At 43.4% G+C, this 18,083-nt stretch overlaps 1 protein-coding gene across 2 annotated transcripts in view; it reads right to left on the reverse strand.

Annotated features, from left to right (window-relative positions):
- The window catches only part of ASH1L (ASH1 like histone lysine methyltransferase), a 50,386-nt gene extending 37,306 nt beyond the window's left edge, over window positions 1-13,080 (reverse strand). For both annotated transcript variants that reach the window (XM_079329353.1, XM_079329352.1), the window contains exons 1-2: window positions 12,648-13,080; window positions 1,087-5,842 (exon numbers count right to left, since the gene is read on the reverse strand). In XM_079329353.1, coding sequence (XP_079185479.1) covers window positions 1,087-5,842; window positions 12,648-13,055 — 5,164 coding nt within the window. In that variant the 5' untranslated portion in view covers window positions 13,056-13,080. The remainder of the gene's footprint in view (window positions 1-1,086; window positions 5,843-12,647) is intronic.
- Window positions 13,081-18,083: the final 5,003 nt, after the last annotated feature.

The following is an 18,083-nucleotide window of genomic DNA, read 5'->3' on the forward strand; positions in this document are numbered from 1 at the left end:
AGAAGCAGCTCAGGCTTCCTTCACACACTGGAAGCAGGCAGGAGCTCAAGCTACACTTGCCCTTTGCAGTTTATCTTTTCTTTTCCTTAATATTATGCAGATGACAAGTTCCTGTTCCTGCTCCTCCTGTTCCAGTTTTGCTCGAGGCTGTCAAATGCATTTCCCAATTATGAATAAATTCAGAAAGTCTTGGTTTGGTGTCAGGCATCCCCAGTATCAACCCCACTGCTCTGAGGTGTTGCAAGAAGCCTCAAGGCAGGGATTGAAAGCTCTGCTGTGGCAAAGAGTGTCAAATAACCAAAATGGAGTTACAAAAGGAATAGGAAACATTTTCTTAAATGGAAACATTACTCACAACAGTAGCAGCAACAGCTGAACCAAACCAAACTTCAAACAGAAACATGGCTTGGAAAATATAAAAAATCATGAGGAATTTTCCCTCATTTCTCCAAAATATTAAAATAGTGTTATTAATATTAAAAAGGCAAAGATTTTTGAATGTGTGTTGGGTGATGTGGCCAGAAATGTGGATTCTGTCACCATCTGTTAAACCAGCTGGGGCAGTGACTCTGATCTCCTGGCACATATTATCTGCTAATGGGCCAGTTTAAACCAGCTGGGCAATCATCTTTACCTTTCCCATGACCCACCCTTCATCCAGGAGCTATCACCTGTTAATGGGCCATTGTTAAAAACTGGGTGTGGCAGCAATTCTTATCACTGTGGGAGATATCTCCTGTTAATGGGCCATTGTTTAAAACTGGGTGTGGCAGTGATCTTTATCTCCTGGCACATATTATCTGCTAATGGGCCAGCTTTAAACCAGCTGGGGCAATCATCTTTATCTTTCCCACAGCCCATCCTCCCTCCAGGAGATATCTCCTGTTCATGGCCATTGAGTCCCAGTGCATGACTGATAAAATTCCATCATAAACCCTTGGTGAGGGCAGAGGCAGGGCTAGACCTCTACAGAGCCAAATCCCCACCTGCCCCCTGCTCCAGCTGTGTTTGCTACAAGAGAACAACCAAGACTGGTAGAAAACAACCAAGACTGGTGGAAATCAGGCCCAGCCTGAGCTGCCTTACCTGCCAGGGGCTGCAGGGCTTTCTCCAGGGAAGGCACGGGCTCCTTGCGGAGGGGCCGGCTCAGCGCCGCGTCCTGCCCGAACAGTCCCGGGCTCTCGGGTAACTTTTTACGTCCGTTGGTGCTGCCAGAGCTGGTGACTCTGCAGCTGCCTATTGCACTTGTGAAAAGGTTTGTGTGTTCATCACTGCTGGCTGGCTCTGAGCTGGGAGTGAAGCCACCCAAGGACAGAGCTGGGGAATTTTCAGAGCAGTCAATCTGCAGAGGTGTCTGCAAGCCCAGCGCCAAAGAATTCGATTCCGACGGTTCTCTCCTGACCCACTGCTCATCTCTGCTCAGCAAACCCTTGGAAGGTGACAGGTGAGGACAAGACATGTGGCATCTGTGTTTCTCTTTATGTTTGTACCTCTCACCCACAGCCTCCTTGCCAAACCTGTAGCGTTTCAAGGACTCCAGAACCGTTCTGGAGGAGCTGTTGGCAGCGATGGTGTCCATGGAAACCTGTGGCTGCTCGGAGGAGCGATGCTCCCGGTGCTTGTGGCGGTGCCTGTGCTTGTGTTCCAGCATCCAACCATAGGCCATCTCAGGGGGGACGCTGGGGTAGGTGCTCATGGACAGCAGAGGAGTCCTGCTCGTGGTGAGGAAAGCTTCCTGGCGTAAGAGTTTATGCTTCTTCTTGTGGTATTTGGTGGGGTTGAGAAGCAGGTGGCCTGTATGCATGTAGGAAGGTGGAGGCAGGGGGGTGGTGAAAGAAGGAGAGGGTGGAGGAGGGTAAAGAGTTGGAGGGTACCTTCCATAATAACCTAATCCTATGGGAGCAGCTGCCAGGGGAGAAGGGGAGTAAGGCATGCCATAGGAGGGGTAGAACCCGGTGCTGGACAGGGGAAAGCTGAGGCTATGCATGAAAGGCATTTCTGCCATAGCTTCCCGCATTTTTGGAGGCCTGCCTCTCTTTTTCTTTAAATCAGGTTTTCTAATGTAGTGCAAAGGATCTAAAGGAAAAGTAGGGTGGGTGTAGAAACTATTGAAATTTATCCTAAAAATGGTAGGCAGCAAATCTCGGGGTATAAAATGATGACTTCTGTGGGTTATTCTAATCTCACTTAACCGACTTATTAACTCCTCCAACTCAGCCAGGAAATCGGGGTCCTGCCTCCCTCGGAGCTGAGGGTACTTCTTTTTCCTTTTTCTCTTCTGCCTCTTCATCTTGTCGTAACTGAGGTAATCGTGGCTGCGGCGCTTGCACTTGTGCTTGTGCTTTTCCTTCAGGTTGCTCAGCACGGTGGAAGTCTCAGGTGGGATGAGGGACACGTGGTCAAACGAGTGTCTTTTTTTCTTCTGCCCACAGAACTTCTCAGCCCGGTCCGAGGTGCTGTTGTTGTCGGTGCCGATGCCGCTGTCGCTGGGGATGGTCTCGTCGCTGTGGGATTCGCTCACTGGGGAAGGGGTGGCTTCTTTCAGTGATGTCAGCTCGCTCAGGTGAGAAGGGGAATTGGGCAGCAGCGTGGGTGGGGATAATCTCCTCCTCCCTTTGGCTGCTTTCTTCATGGCTAGAGTCTGTACCACGCTGCCCTGCCTGGAGTGGAGGTGCAGGTAGGGCACGGAGCTGGGCTCGATGAAACCGGCGTCGCTGCTCACCGGGCTCTGCTCCCCGCTCACCGCCGACGACTGGGAGCAAACTGGGGATGGGAGGATCTCCGAGGGATTCCCCACCGAGGGCAGCAAGTGGGGCAGGACTTGTCCTAGGGATGTACCAGGAGATTGCTGGGCTGATTTCTCCAGAACTGTCAGGCTGGCAGCACTGCTGGCTAAAATGCCATTCAGGACAGCTTTAGGTTTCCTCCCTCTCCTTTTTCCTATGTAAATTGTTCCTTTCTTGCTGACGTTGATTTGCTGGCCTAGTTTCGAACCGAATGTGGCAGCAAGAGTTGACACGGTGTTGTGGAGCTTGGATTGCATCTTCCCTTTGGTATTTGGTTCCACTGTACTGGACAGAATCTGATTCAGGAGTTTCTTTCGTTTCAGAGTTTTCATTTTATTTATTTTTCGAATAATTGTTTTCATTAACTGTCCGTTATTTCTCTTGGCAACTTTTCTGTCTGAGTCTACTTCCAAATCACTCATGCTACAAATACTGGGGCTTTGGACTTCTTCTGGCCCTCTGAGCTGCTCCTTCCTCTCAAAGAACTCCCCAGGTCGATGCTGTTCACTCTCAGGCCCCATCTTGCTCGAGTTCTCTGTTCCAACAAAAGGTGCCACAGACAGAATAGGTGGTTTCATTTTAATTGAAGACCGAATCTGCCTTTTAGGCCTCCCTCTCTTTTTAGGAAAAGCTTGTCCTGATAAGCTTTGTTTTAGGGAGGGAATTTCGACTTCAGGCTGCAAAATTGGAGGTTCTTGCTCTTCTTTTGACTGCACTGAGAAGACTTTTGATGCTGGGATCTTAAGAGTTCTTTTGGGGGGACCTTCGAGTTCTGGCATTTCCTTGGCTTTAGGTCTTCCTCTCTTGGGTTTGTAGAGGTCAGGTAAGAAATCATCTGACAAACACAAGCTAGATGGTTGTTTGTGAGCACTGTAGAACTTCTGAGTTTGTTTGTCAGTCTCAGCCAGCAGTGCCAGAGACTGCCCATTAGCTTCATTCAGCTTTGGCAACTGATGCTTGACAAATTCGTGCTCCACAAACGAGGAGGATCCGATGTTTTTCAGGAATTTGGCCTGCTCCAAATTACTGCTTGATAGTGCACTGTATGAAATGTTTTTAAAAAGCTCTGACCTTTCTAAATCCAGACCCTTTGGAGGTCGGCACGTGCTTCTTGACACCACTTTAGTCCATCGTGGCTTCCTTCCTTTTCTTTTCTTTAAAGGTTTTGATTGCTGAGTGCTGCTCAGGTTTTTTGCTCCTTGGCAGGATTTTTCAGATGCAGCTATTGCACCAATCTTGAGGAACTGTTTGCTACCAAACAAGCTGGTAAAACTAACTACTGATGAAGGGGTGACAGTAGCATGGATGCTTGTCTCAGCTGCCAAAATGGGTTTTTTCCCTGTGGGAGGACTTGTTCTTGAAGTTTCCACATAAGATGCTTTTGAATCACTTAAATCTTTCTCAACACCTTTAAAATCAGTGCTGAGGCTGTGGTTCAATGTCCTGTTCAGACTCAGGAGGCTGCTGTCTGATGAGAATGGTGCTTTGCCCACGGGGTCAGAAATACCTTCCAAGAGCTCTGCTGTGGAACTTAAGTGCAATGAGTTGGATGCCAGCTGGGAGGAGGCTGTGGAGAGGCTCCTGTTCAGGGTGGGGACAGACACTGTGGGGGAAGGAGATGGGAGATTCCCCTCTCCCACTGCACTGAATGGGGACTTTGCTGTTGACACCTCTGAGGCACCTCCTGTCCTGAAGTCTGGTGAAGTGCAATAAACAGGAGGTTGCTTCTCGTGCTTCGACGTCTCATAAATTCCTTTCTCACTGGATGAGTAGGCATCCTGTGGAACACACATTCCTTCACTGAACATCTCTTTGCTTACATCAGCAATTTCTTTTCGAATTGAAAACTTGTCCAAGATACTTTCTTTGCTCTGTCTCATAATGTGCTTCTCAAAAGTTTTGCTGGTAGTATTTTCCTTCAGTAAATCCGCAGGCTCGTGGCTTTCAAGGCTACTGAGGTTTGAATTGCAAGGAAGCTTAAAAGGCTCTGAGGAGGGCACAAGGGAATCTGTTTTCAGACTTCCAGAGTCCTTGTTAGCCAAACCAGCTGGACAGCCAATCCCTGCTGGTTTTTTCCCACAGTCCTTGCTAACCAATCCCACAGGACTGTTAATTCCTGGCACCTTCCTGCCAGGGTCTTTGCTGACCTGTCCCATCGAGCTGCCAATCCCTGGTGTCTTCCTTCCAGAGTCTTTATTAACCACAACTGTGCTGCTGCCAGTCCCTGGTATCTTCCTCCCAGAATCCTTGTTAAGAAGAGCTGTAGGACTATTTATTCCCAACAACTTCTTCCCAGCATCCTTGTTAAGCAACCCTGCTGGAGTGTTGATCCCTACTGGTTTTTTGAGAGGCTCCTTGTTAGTCAGTGCAGTTGGAGTGCTGATCCCTGGAAGTTTCCTCCCCACATCTTTGCTGATCAATCCAACTGCAGAGCTGGTGACTGGCTGCTTCTTTCCTGAATCCTTGGGGATTAACCCTGGTGGAGTGCTGATCCCTGGAGGTCTCTTCCCAGAATCCTTGCTAACCAATCCAATTAAAGGGTTGATTGGTTGGGGTTTCTTCCCAGAGTCTTTATTAACCAATATGGCTGTGCTGCCAATCCCTAATGGCTTCTTCCCTGAGTCCTTGTTCACCAATCCAACAGCAATCCCAGAGCCTGGAAGTTTCTTCACCAAATCTTTGTTAACCAACCCACTTGCAGTTATGGTTCCTGGCAGCTTCTTCCCAGAATCTTTTACCAAACCAGATGTGGTTCCACTTCCACTCCCAGGTTTCTTCTGCTTTGTTTTGGAAGACTTGGAAGGAGGACAAGTTGCAATAAGTTGAGCCAATTTTTCTGTGACAGTTGTTGCTCCATTAATTTCTGTTCTATCTTTTAAGTCAGAATTATGGCTACTGATCAGAGTTGGAGGAGATGATTTTATATAATCTGTCATTTCAGAATGCAATGGGGAAACTTTCTTAGATAAAGGGGTTGTTTCTACATGGATACCTTCTTCCACGTGTAACTCAAGTGATGCAACTTCTCCAGCTTTCTTGTAAGACTTTGAAGGGTCCTAAGAGTTAAAAAAACAAAACAAAACAAATCTTTAGGAACAGAGTACAAAGTATCACAGTATTCTTTTATGTTTAGGTGATTAACACTTGCTCTGGTAACAGGGTTACTGTATAAACAGAGGCATCATGATCCTGTTAATTTTAAACCAAACAATAATAATATCAAGAATGTAAAGAATAAAATGTCAAAATAAACACATTCAACAAATATTAATGATATTCATATTTAAAGCAAAATTTTAAAACAGTGAACATGCTGTGGCTTTCCTAATGTTAATGAAACCCAAACTCTCTCCCAGTCCAGAAATACAAACCATTTCATCTGTCCCCCCAATTATTATAAATATTCTCCAAAAATACTGTGGATGTTTATTAATAAAAACCCACTAACAACAAAGTGCTGGGCTATTTATAGTGTGAGAGCACTTGAAGAGCTCACATGGTGCTGGCACTGTCACCCTGTCCCTGCACAGCCCTGCTGGCAGCTCAGTCATATCACCAACAAACAGTCAGCAAAAATAAAATAATATAAATCAAATTATTCTGTTTGCATGGGAGGTGTGATAATGCACATACATGGAATAATTAAACTCACACTTATTTCTAATTTGGACCCTAACCAAACTCAAAATTGATTTTGTAAAGGTTAGAATCAAAACTGCAATATTCATTACCTTCAAAAATCCTATGGAGATAATCTCAATAAATTCATCTTTTATTTTGGAAGGACATTTTTTACACACAGTGCCCAACACATTTCTGCAGTGAATCCATTCCAAGCAGGGGATGGGAATGGAAGGTTCTGAACCCTGCTGAGAAAATTCTGCCCATGGTTTTGATGTCCCAAACATAAGAAGGACATGGAATTGTTGGAGCAATGAAATTTTTGAGGGGATTGAAGCCAGGCTGGGAATGTTCAGGATGGAGAGAAGGTTGTGTTGAAACCTCAGAACCTCTCCCAGCATCTGCAGGGGCTCCAGGGAAGCTGGAGAAAAATTGTTCATCAGAAACTGGAGTGACAGGACAAGGTGGGATGGGTTCAGACTGAAAAAAGGGGAAATTTAGGTTGGATTTATGAAAGAAATTCCACCTTGGGATGCCCAGAGAAGCTGTGGCTGGATCCAGCTGGACACTGGAGACACTCCTGGAATTCCCTGGGGCACACTCTAACAAAGATTAAAACCAGCAGCCTTCAGAGAATTTCATCCTCTTTTCTATGGCCTGAAATTCTGACCAAAATTTTGGGAAAAAAAAAAAAAAAATCCACCTAAATATTGATTTGGGAATTCAGTTCCTCATCTCTGTTCTTTGCTCATCCACACTTTTCCTTCTTTTTTTCTTTCTTCTGTGGTGCCACTGTTGGGTATCCAATACCTCTTGGCAGGTTCTGTTTTTTTCCTTGCTCACCTCTATTTTCAAACAAAGAGCTTGGAAGTTTGAATAGACACTTAAATAATAAATACATAACTAACAAAAAACCTTTCCAAACACCCAGCTTTGATCTGAGCAAGATGGCAGGATTTTGAAAACAAGATTTTAGCATCAAACACAGATCCTTTGAAAGCTGAAGGAGTTTGCCCTGGAAAGCTCCTTTCTCATCTAAGGGTGAGTGAGTTTTCCAAGCACACTGAAAATTATTTCAAAGAACATGAATAGCAAAACAGTGAGATGTTTTAAAAGTCTGTAATTTTTTTTTTTTTTAGCACTTTTAAACCCAAAATTATTATATGGGATTTTTTTTTTTTTTTGGTGTCATAAATTTACTTAATAATTAATTAACAGAAACATTTTGGAGGGAAATTTTTAAGGACACCCCCAGGCTGTACAGAACACCCCAAAGACACCCCCAGGCTGTACAGAACACCCCAAAGACACCCCCAGGACACCCCAAAGACACCCCCAGGACACCCCCTGGCTGTACAGGACAACCCCAGGACACCCCAAAGACACCCCCAGGACATCCCCAGGCTGTACAGAACACCCCTAAGACACCCCCTGGCTGTACAGGACACCCCCAGGCTGTACAAAACACCCCCCCAAGACACCCCCAGGCTGTACAGGACACCCCAAAGACACCCCCAGGCTGTACAGGACACCCCCAGGACACCCCCAGGCTGTACAGGACACCCCCAGGCTGTACAGAACACCCCAAAGACACCCCAAAGACACCCCAAAGACACCCCCAGGCTGTACAGGACACCCCCAGGACACCCCAAAGACACCCCCAGGCTGTACAGAACACCCCAAAGACACCCCCAGGACACCCCAAAGACACCCCCAGGCTGTACAGGACACCCCAAAGACACCCCCAGGCTGTACAGGACACCCCAAAGACACCCCAAAGACACCCCCAAGACACCCCCAGGCTGTACAGGACACCCCCAAGACACCCCCTGGCTGTACAGAACACCCCAAAGACACCCCAAAGACACCCCCAAGACACCCCCTGGCTGTACAGAACACCCCAAAGACACCCCAAAGACACCCCCAGGCTGTACAAGAACACCCCAAAGACACCCCAAAGACACCCCCAGGCTGTACAGGACACCCCAAAGACACCCCCAGGCTGTACAGAACACCCCCAGGACACCCCCAGGCTGTACAAGAACACCCCAAAGACACCCCCAGGCTGCACAGGACACCCCCAGGACACCCCAAAGACACCCCCTGGCTGTACAGGACACCCCCAGGACACCCCAAAGACACCCCCAGGCTGTACAGGACAACCCCAGGACACCCCCAAGACACCCCCAGGCTGTACAGGACACCCCCAGGACACCCCCTGGAACAAATCCCAAAATATCCCCAGGATAACCCCTGGAATAAACCCCAGGACACCCCCAGGCTGCACAGAACACCCCAAAGACACTCCCAGGACACCCCCAGGCTGTACAGGACACCCCAAAGACACCCCGAAGACACCCCCAGGCTGTACAGGACACCCCAAAGACACCCCAAAGACACCCCCAGGCTGTACAGAACACCCCAAAGACACCCCAAAGACACCCCCAGGCTGTACAGGACATCCCAAAGACACCCCCAGGCTGTACAGAACACCCCCAGGACATCCCCAGGCTGTACAGAACACCCCCAGGACACCCCCAGGCTGTACAAGAACACCCCTAAGACACCCCCAGGCTGTACAAGAACACCCCAAAGACACCCCCAGGCTGTACAGAACACCCCTAAGACACACCCAGGCTGTACAGAACACCCCAAAGACACCCCCAGGCTGTACAGAACACCCCAAAGACACCCCCAGGACACCCCCAGGCTGTACAGAACACCCCAAAGACACCCCAAAGACACCCCCAGGCTGTACAGGACACCCCCAGGACACCCCAAAGACACCCCCAGGCTGTACAGAACACCCCAAAGACACCCCAAAGACACCCCCAGGCTGCACAGGACACCCCAAAGACACCCCCAGGCTGTACAGGACACCCCCAAGACACCCCTAAGACACCCCCAGGCTGTACAGGACACCCCCAGGCTGTACAGAACACCCCCAAGACACCCCCAGGCTGTACAGAACACCCCAAAGACACCCCAAAGACACCCCCAGGCTGTACAGGACACCCCCAGGCTGTACAGAACACCCCAAAGACACCCCCAGGCTGTACAGGACACCCCCAGGCTGTACAGAACACCCCAAAGACACCCCCAGGCTGTACAGAACACCCCAAAGACACCCCAAAGACACCCCCAGGCTGTACAGGACACCCCAAAGACACCCCCAGGCTGTACAGGACACCCCCAGGCTGTACAGAACACCCCAAAGACACCCCCAGGCTGTACAGGACACCCCAAAGACACCCCCAGAACACCCCAAAGACACCCCCAGGCTGCACAGAACACCCACCTGCTCTCTCCTCCTGCCTTTACAAACTTCCTCTCTGCTGCCTCAATATTTCAATCAGATAGACAATACCATAAAAAAACAGACTAAAAAGAGTTTTTTTCTGGAATTTTGTGCCTTTCCAGCCCAAATTTCAAGGCCTGTTGCTGGGCACAAAGCTGTTCAAAAGGGTGAGATTATTTTGAATCAAAAAAAAAAATGCATTTTGTGCTTTAAAAAAGTGCAACATTTGTTCCTGTGCAATCTTTAGTCTGCTTTAAGAATCCATCCAATAAAAGTATTGCCCAAAGCAATTGAATAAAACATGTGGCATTTCTATAAAATTGGTGTTAATTCTTGGTTTGATACTGAATATTCTGTATTTTCTAGGTGGGTATCTAATTTCTTGACTTGCAGCATTCACCTGAGGAATAATAATTTTAGGTTATTTTGATATAAATTATTAAGAGTTTATAGTTAATCACTGGGGATTTAAAAATCTTAAAGGTTCTTCTCAACATATTTCATGTAATTCCCCATATTAAAATACAATTTATTTTTCTAAACAACAATTCTGTGAAATTAATGAATGACAAAAAACTTATATCCCAGCTCCTGCAGGAAATAGTTTGAGCTATTAAAAAAAAACCAAATTAATTCTTCAGCTTAATTTTTTTTTTTGTTTGAAACTTTTTTTTTTTTACAGGAATAAGGAGATGGAACAGGAGGACAAGTCTCAACCTGCTGAAGCTGCTACTGTCACTTTTTGCCTTTTCTGTGCTAAATTTTTATTTCAAATTAAAATATCCAGGTTTTTTTTTTTTTTGTTGTTTTTGGGTTTAGCACAGCAATATCTGCCTGAGCCAGGATATTTTTGAAAGAATTAAATCCATGCTTGGTGTTCAAAAAGCAAACTGAATTTGCTTATTTTGATTTTTTTTTTGTAAAATCTGAGAATCTCAGGTATTTCTGGGTTTCCCCAACTCACCTCACCCTTTTCAGAGTGGAGATAAAATTTGTTTTTATACACCTGAAGAATCTCCCCAAATTTTAGGAGTTCTGCCAGCATTAAATTTGAGGAAATAAAAATCCTGTCAGAGTGCAAAAGATTTTCCTACTATTTTTATTTTAACACTTCTCTTTGTCTTTCACTGTTTAACTGTGCACACTGCAAGTGCTCAATTTTAATTCTAATTTTATTTTTTTTTTCTCTTTTAAAAGAACAGCAAGTTGTGTTTCAGAGCTCCAAGTAAAGCCACACCTGGCTCTGAATGGGTCACATGTTTATTTTTCCCTCTTTTGCATCCACAGCAAAAAATTTCTTTTGCTGAAATGTAATTTACAGTGTTAAAACTCTCTTTATTACATGGTAATAAGACAAAAAAAAAAAAAAAGCAAATCTTGGGTATTATTTATTTCCACACAGATACTTCTAATCCCATTTCAGGAATCAGCAGGATGTTGTTTAATGTCATTTTCTAACAAGCCAAAGTGCAAAATGGCAGCAGGGAACAGAAAGATTTCAACATCACCTCAAAATAATTGAGAGTAGAGGATTTTAAGTGAGTTATCATGAGTCAGGGATTTGAAATTCTTGTAAATAATGCAAATTTCATGCAATAGATCTGCATCATCACATGGCAGGAGCTGCAATTTAAAACTCAGGTGGTATCAACAGTGTCATGCCCCACATTAATAATATTCTACAACATCATTAATATTTTACTTCCTTTTTTTTTACTTTCTGTTTGAAATGGGATGGATCTCTGGGAAAAAAAAAATAAATTAGAAATATCATTAGAAATAATAAGTTAGTTCTGCAATGGAAGAATGTAGAATAAAGGATATTGGCAAAATTTTGAAATTATGCAATGTACACTTGAGAATTTCTTGTTCAATAGGTTGACTAAAAACATCTCTGCTTCCAGTGGAGGAAAAGCCCAAAAATCCCTGGAAAAGGCAATTTTAATCTTTATATATAACATCCAGCACATTTTGTCAGCACATAATTTATTACTCAGAATCCCAGACTAAGTTTGGGTTAAAAAGGGATTTTAAGGATTTAATTTCATTTCTCTTTTAAGGTGATTTTTCCTCAAGAAAAAAAAACTTTGGGGATTTCACAGTGGCATCACTTCAGCACAAGGTGGAGGAATTTTCCTTCCTCCTGGGTAAGTTCTGCCTTAGGAGAATTTCTACAGGAAAGATTTGAGAACAGGACATAAAAATTGAAATATTTCAGCCTTGGTAACATCTGGAACCAGGAACACCCTGAGCAGAGAAATCCTTTAAAGGAAGAACTCCACAAATTCCAAAAATTTCCTGGATTCCCCTAAATCACCTGGCATCACTGCATCAGGGTATATTCTAACATTTAACAAAACTTTTCTTTTTATTGGATAAACCAGCAATATGTAACCAAACCCTTTAAAAATTAAGCATCTTTACAACTTTATTTGTAATCCTTGCCATTTTTTTCCTATTTTCCTCTATCTGCTACTGCTGCTTTTATTAATTATATCATGGAAATCATAAAAAAAAATTCCTGAAGGCAGAGCTATTTCCTGGTGTCTGGAAAAGTCCTGGCATGGCAATGGCAGGTGAAACAGAGTAAAATAACTGGTTTTAACAGGTAGGGAATAAATAAATAAATTCACACAGTACAGAGCCTCATTTTAAGAGAGACAAGACATCTAAACCCCTTCACTTTGTTATAGAAAAGAGGTTAAAAATCTCCTTTCTCCAGGAGATTTCTCTGTTGAAACAACAAATTGACAGACTGTGAAACAGCATTTTTTTTTTTATTCTAATGGCCACCAAAAAAAAAAAAATCAAACCATTTCTAACTCCAAATACTTCAGTATCAAGAGGTTACAGAGAAAACCAACAGAATAGAGTGTTGTAAAGGTGATGAAGCTTTTAAATCAGAATTTAAATAAATCTAGAATGAGTTGCAAATCACTCACCTGCTTTGAAGGACAATGCTCACTCTTCTCCTCTGTCATCTTCCCACTTTTGGGAGCCTTTCTTGGTTGTTTGATGCTGGTTTTTATGGCAGGCCTACAGACATAATTCTCCAGGTTTTTGGGAGGTTTTTTGGTCCTCTTGGCTTGAAGGCCAATCTTCAATTTGAGGTTTCCTTCAGAGAAGTTGGTTTCTTTGACTGAGAATTGTTGTGCATCATTCAGAGCCTCATTTTCTGCTTTTCCCTCTTTGTTTTTTTTCTTCCCTTCCTCTTCCTCCTTGGTGCAGCTTTCAAATTCTGCTTCACCTTTGCCCACCAAAGTGTTAATATTTATTACAGAGGGGCTTTTGCCACAAAACCCTTCAGAATCAGAACCCAAGCCTAACATAGCAGTATTTCTAGGGTCCATCACAGGAGGAATATTTGCCTTCAGGTGATTTATTTTTATTTATTTTGTTTTTTTTTCAGGGAAGATTTATAGAGATATGTTCCTCAGAAGAGCTGTTCCACTATGGGCAGTCAACATTTTTTCACTCTGTGGGAGGAAAAGATAGAATAAACTTCAGATTTTCTAGTAAAAACCAAGTAATAAGTTTGTATTGTTGATGTTTCAAGTCTTCCAGCCATCACAATTTATCTGTGAAACACTTTTAAATGGAAGTGAAAAATAAAAAGCATGTCAATATTATAATTTCCAAATTATCCACTTCAAATGATGGTTACAGATTTTAATATTGATCATCAAAGTTGGGGTTTTTTTTATTTATAAACAGAGCCCAGTTAATCTCAGTCTTGTTGTTTTTTGATCCACTGGTAAGAGCTGCATCTGAGAAAGGAGTGAGAAAATAAAACCCATCCAAAACCTAGAAATATTCTGGTTTTAATTATCTGAACCACCAGGAAAGTTGAGCCTAAGCCACAAAATCCACTTGTTACTTAAGGATTTTCCACAATTCAGGAAGAAGGATGGGAGAACAGAAAGCAACCCCAGCAAAAAATTCAGAGAGGGAATTTACACTTCCAGCAGCACAGATAATGTCAGGAATATTGAATTATTTAATATCAAATAATAGAAGGGAATTTTTTTCATCTAAATTATAAATTTCGAGTTAAGATTGAAGTTTGGGAGTTTATCACATAGAGATTTGAGATTCTCTCCCCTGCCAGAGAAAAAAAACAAACCTGTGCTTGTTGTTTATTCCAAAATCTCCAAAATGTTTGGGGTGGGAGGGACCTTAAAAATCATCTCACTCCAGCCTTGCTTTGGGGTGTTGAAATTAGGAAATTAAGAGAATTTTTTAGGGAGGAATTAAGATGCAGGGATTGAATGAAAGTATATTAACTACCTTTTACTCAAAGTAAAAACCTAAAAATTTCAAAATTAGTACCTTAAATCATCAAAAACTTCACAGGCAGGGATATTTTCTGCTATTCCAAACTGCTCCAACCTGACCTGGAAATCTTCCAAGGATTGGGGGCAGCCACAATTTCTCACCAAAAATTCCTCCTGTCCTCTCTCCAAACCTTTGTAAAATTCTTTATTCATCTTTCTTGCAAGGCTCCCTTCAGGTATTTGTTCTGGAGACATTCTAAGGATAAAAAAATCTTAAATATTTTCAGTACTTTTATCATATTTGAAATGAAAAGGATCAGACACAAGTTTTAAAAAAAAAAATTTGATTTGCTGAAAAGTGCAATACAGGCACCAAACCACAGCCTGAATTTTCTATCCTTATCTTCTCTTGTCATGAATTTCAAAATGAGTTTGAAATAAAAATCTCAAGGAGCTCAACATTTTTTTTTTGTTGTTTTTTTTGGGGGATGTTTAGAACTCACAGCTCACCTGGGCCAGGCATAAATTGGGGAACTAAAATTTGTAAAATCAGCAGCAAAGAAAACTGGCCAGCAGTTAAATAATTCTGAGCTGAAGAATTTGTATTTTACAAGTCCAAGAAAAGGAATAATGCCATCATGAAACTCTCAAATCTGTTCTCACACAACTATTTCCTTCTCTAGTGACTTCAGATATTTCCTTACAAATTCAAATTAATACAAAACCAAGAGCAAGACTCACCCACTGACCTTAAAAACTGCAAGACCCAAAGTGCAAAGTGAGAATCAGAGCAAAGGATCAATAAATATCCAAAAAAAAAAAAAAGTCACTAAATTGATCAGAGTAGGATATTTATTTATTCATTGATAAATGCCAATCCTGGCCCTAATCACTATAATTTCCTCCCAACTCCTCCTTTTTTTACTCATCTATTTTCCTTATCAAATTCAAGCTTCTTGTCACTGTCTCCAAGGTGTTCTCAAGTGTAATTTGCTTTTTTTTTTTTTTTTTTTTTTCCCTGCTCCTGTTCCTCAGAGTTGTTTCCTCAGTGATGCCACTATTTGTTTTCTTTTTCTCACTTTATTTTTCTTTCTGTTACTCCTCACTTGCTGTTCCATTCTCAGTGCAGGTTGTGCCTTAAAATCTTAGAGAATATCAAAGTAAAAGGAGAAACAAAGTGGTGATAACCACAGCTAAAAAAAAAAAAAAAAAAAACTTGTATGAATTTACCCTGAAAACTTTGATGCTTTGGGATTTTAAAGATTTTAAAAAATGATTATATTTAATCATGGGAAATAAGGCATTTATCTGTGTCTTTTTTTTGTTGCACTCTTGATCCACAAAAAGAAAATTCCAAAGGTTGATTTTACTGTCAGATTTCCCCACATTTCCCTCAGTGTGAACTGAGATTTTTTCTCCCCTCTGTTCAATTCAGGATTTGTGTTCATTCCTGCTGCTGTTTTTGTTGATGAAAACACACTGTCATATATTTAGAAGGTGAATATTTATTTTTTTTTTCTTTTGGTTCTTTTCATTGCTTCCTCCCCTGAACAGAAGAAACAGGAGTTTCCCTGACCCTTAAAAAATATTTAAAGATGGAGTGATTTATCAGGAGTTTTTTTGCTTTATTTTTATTTGTTACATGGTTTCCAATCACAATTTGCTGGATTTGTTTTTGACAAGACAGAAATCTCAGGGGATCTGTGTTATCAGGGAAAAAAAAACCAGGATTTTTGTGGGAGGATAGACAGAGAGAAAAATTTCACCTGGTTTTTAACCTGACTGCAGCTCTGGAATCACAGGGTTGAATTTAGAAGTTCAGGATAATTCTATTCATATGCAAAAAAAAAAAAAAGCAGTTTAGGAATTCTCCTAAAAAAATTATCCCATCTGCTACAATTTGAGTCTCTCTATATCCAGTGCCTTCCAGGGGATTTTTCTGGACAAAACTCATTTATTTTTATCCATCTAGCAAAAGATAAAGCTCCCAAAAAAGCAGAATTTTCCCTTTAATTCCAGATTATTTTGGTTATTCTCATCCCAGCCCAGTTCCACACCTGTGCCACAGGTGATGGAGAGAAAAAAACAAAGATTTTTGCTTTCACAGAATAATCACAACAGGTCTCATGACAGATTTTTATTTTATTTTATTTTATTTTTCCCTTTGCAAGCTGGAGATGGGACTCATGACCTCACTGGAGTGGGAGAATGTGTTTACAATAGCAGCAGCTCTTCCAACAGCAGCAGAAATGAATTTAATTTTTTTAAAAAAGTCAACAATCCCATAAACAACAGCATCTGTTTAAAACTACCTTTAATTCAGTAACTATACTATTGTCACTTTTCTCTTGTGAAAACAACATTTTCCATTTTTACCAATGTGTCTGTCTCTACCAGTAAGAAAAAAAAAATTAGTTTAAACTTTCAAAAACAACTGGGAAAAAAAAAAAAAAAAAAGCAGCTTCTTCTGGAAATTGTAACTTAAATTTTGTCACTGGTTATTATCACTCAAACCTTTTTAGGCAACTGTCTGTAGCAAAAAATTCAAGTCCAAAAAGAAGTTGTGGTAATTTTGTCTTTTAAAATCAAAATGTTTCAAGACTTAGAACTCTTTAAATTTGAAAAAAAAAAAAAAAGGAAAGCATTTCTTTTATAGTTTCAGAGAGTTGAAAAAAGCTTTGAGGAAGAAAATTTCTTAAGAAACTCAAGCAGCAGACAGATGATGATTTTAGAGCCCATCTCTCCCCATATGTTCAAACAGCTGCCAGAATTTCTCTGTTTTTTACAAAGACACCAAAAATGATCCCAAAATCCTCAAAGAAATTCAAATCCTAAAAAAATTCACCCCTGGAAAAAAAAAAAACAGTGCAGGTGCAAAGAGGATAATCAAAATAAAGCAAGAAAGAAGGTGTAGTGATGGTAGAAATTAAAAAAAAAAAGGAGATTTCAAGGGGGTTTTAGAGGTTCCTGCTTGGTTTTTGACAACACAGGAGAGGGGAAAACATGTCCTGAGGAAATGGAAACCCAACATTCCAAACAGCTTCCAGTTCTCTGCTCCATAATTAACAGGGTGAAGAACCACAAAAACCCAAAGGCCAAAAATCAGCAGGTAGAAAGTCAAGAGACCACGGAAAGGAGAGACAAGGATGGGAAAAAAATTTTGACTTTTTGACGTGAAAGATGGGGAAGATTAAATAAGGCTCGACCTTATCCTAAAGGTAAAAAAAAAAAAAATCAATAAAGGCAAAGCGAGATGAAAAACGTAAGGAAAGTAAGATTTTGTGAGAAGGGAGATGACAAAGTCTATAAGACAAGCAATCAAAAAAAAAAAAAAACTCATAAATTTAGGTAGAGAAACCCCCCCCTCAAGCGCCATCCTCCGCATGTCACACGGGGAAAGCCCCAACTCGGGGGATGCGCAGCCTCGTTCCGCAGGGAAGCGGGGCCAGGAGCGGTTTTTAATCCATCCCAAGGAGGGTTTTTTCGTGTTCCCGGAGCCTCGGAGAGCAGCCCCGGTCCCGCTGTTGTCACCGGGGGATCCCCCGCTCCTCACGGCGTTCGCTGTCAGGGATCCCCCGGTGCCTCCTCAGCCCATCCCCGCCTGTCAGGGACCGGCTGCGGGCCCTGCTGGGGGATCTCCCCCCCCCCGCTTCGCGCCGCCACCCCCGGGGATCCCCCGGTGTCGGCGGGGATGGGCAGCGGTGTGGAGGTGTGAGGGGGATGCGGGGATGAGGCGCGGAGCGGCCCCGCGGCGGATCCCGGCGCGCCTCCCCTCCCCCCGGGGCCGCGGGCCTGAGGCGGTCCTCAGTCCCCGCCCGCGCTCCAGCCCGCCCGCCCGCCCGCTCCTCACCGTGTCAGCGGTAGCGCGGCCGGGGCCGAGCACGGGCTGCTCCGCGCCGCATCCCCGCGGCCGCCCGGGTGCGGACGGGGCCGGGGCGGGACCGGGACCGAGCGGCCGCCGCGGCGGGGCCTGAGCCGAGCGAGGCGGCGGAACCAAAATGGCGGCGGCTCCTGCTCCGCCGCGAGCGAGCGCACGGCCACGCCCCCAGCGCGGGGCCACGCCCACTTGGTTTGAACCGCGCCCCCCCCACGCGGCCACGCCCA

This window comes from Erithacus rubecula, assembly GCF_903797595.1.
Source record: "Erithacus rubecula genome assembly, chromosome: 33".
Taxonomy (NCBI): Eukaryota; Metazoa; Chordata; class Aves; order Passeriformes; family Muscicapidae; genus Erithacus; species Erithacus rubecula.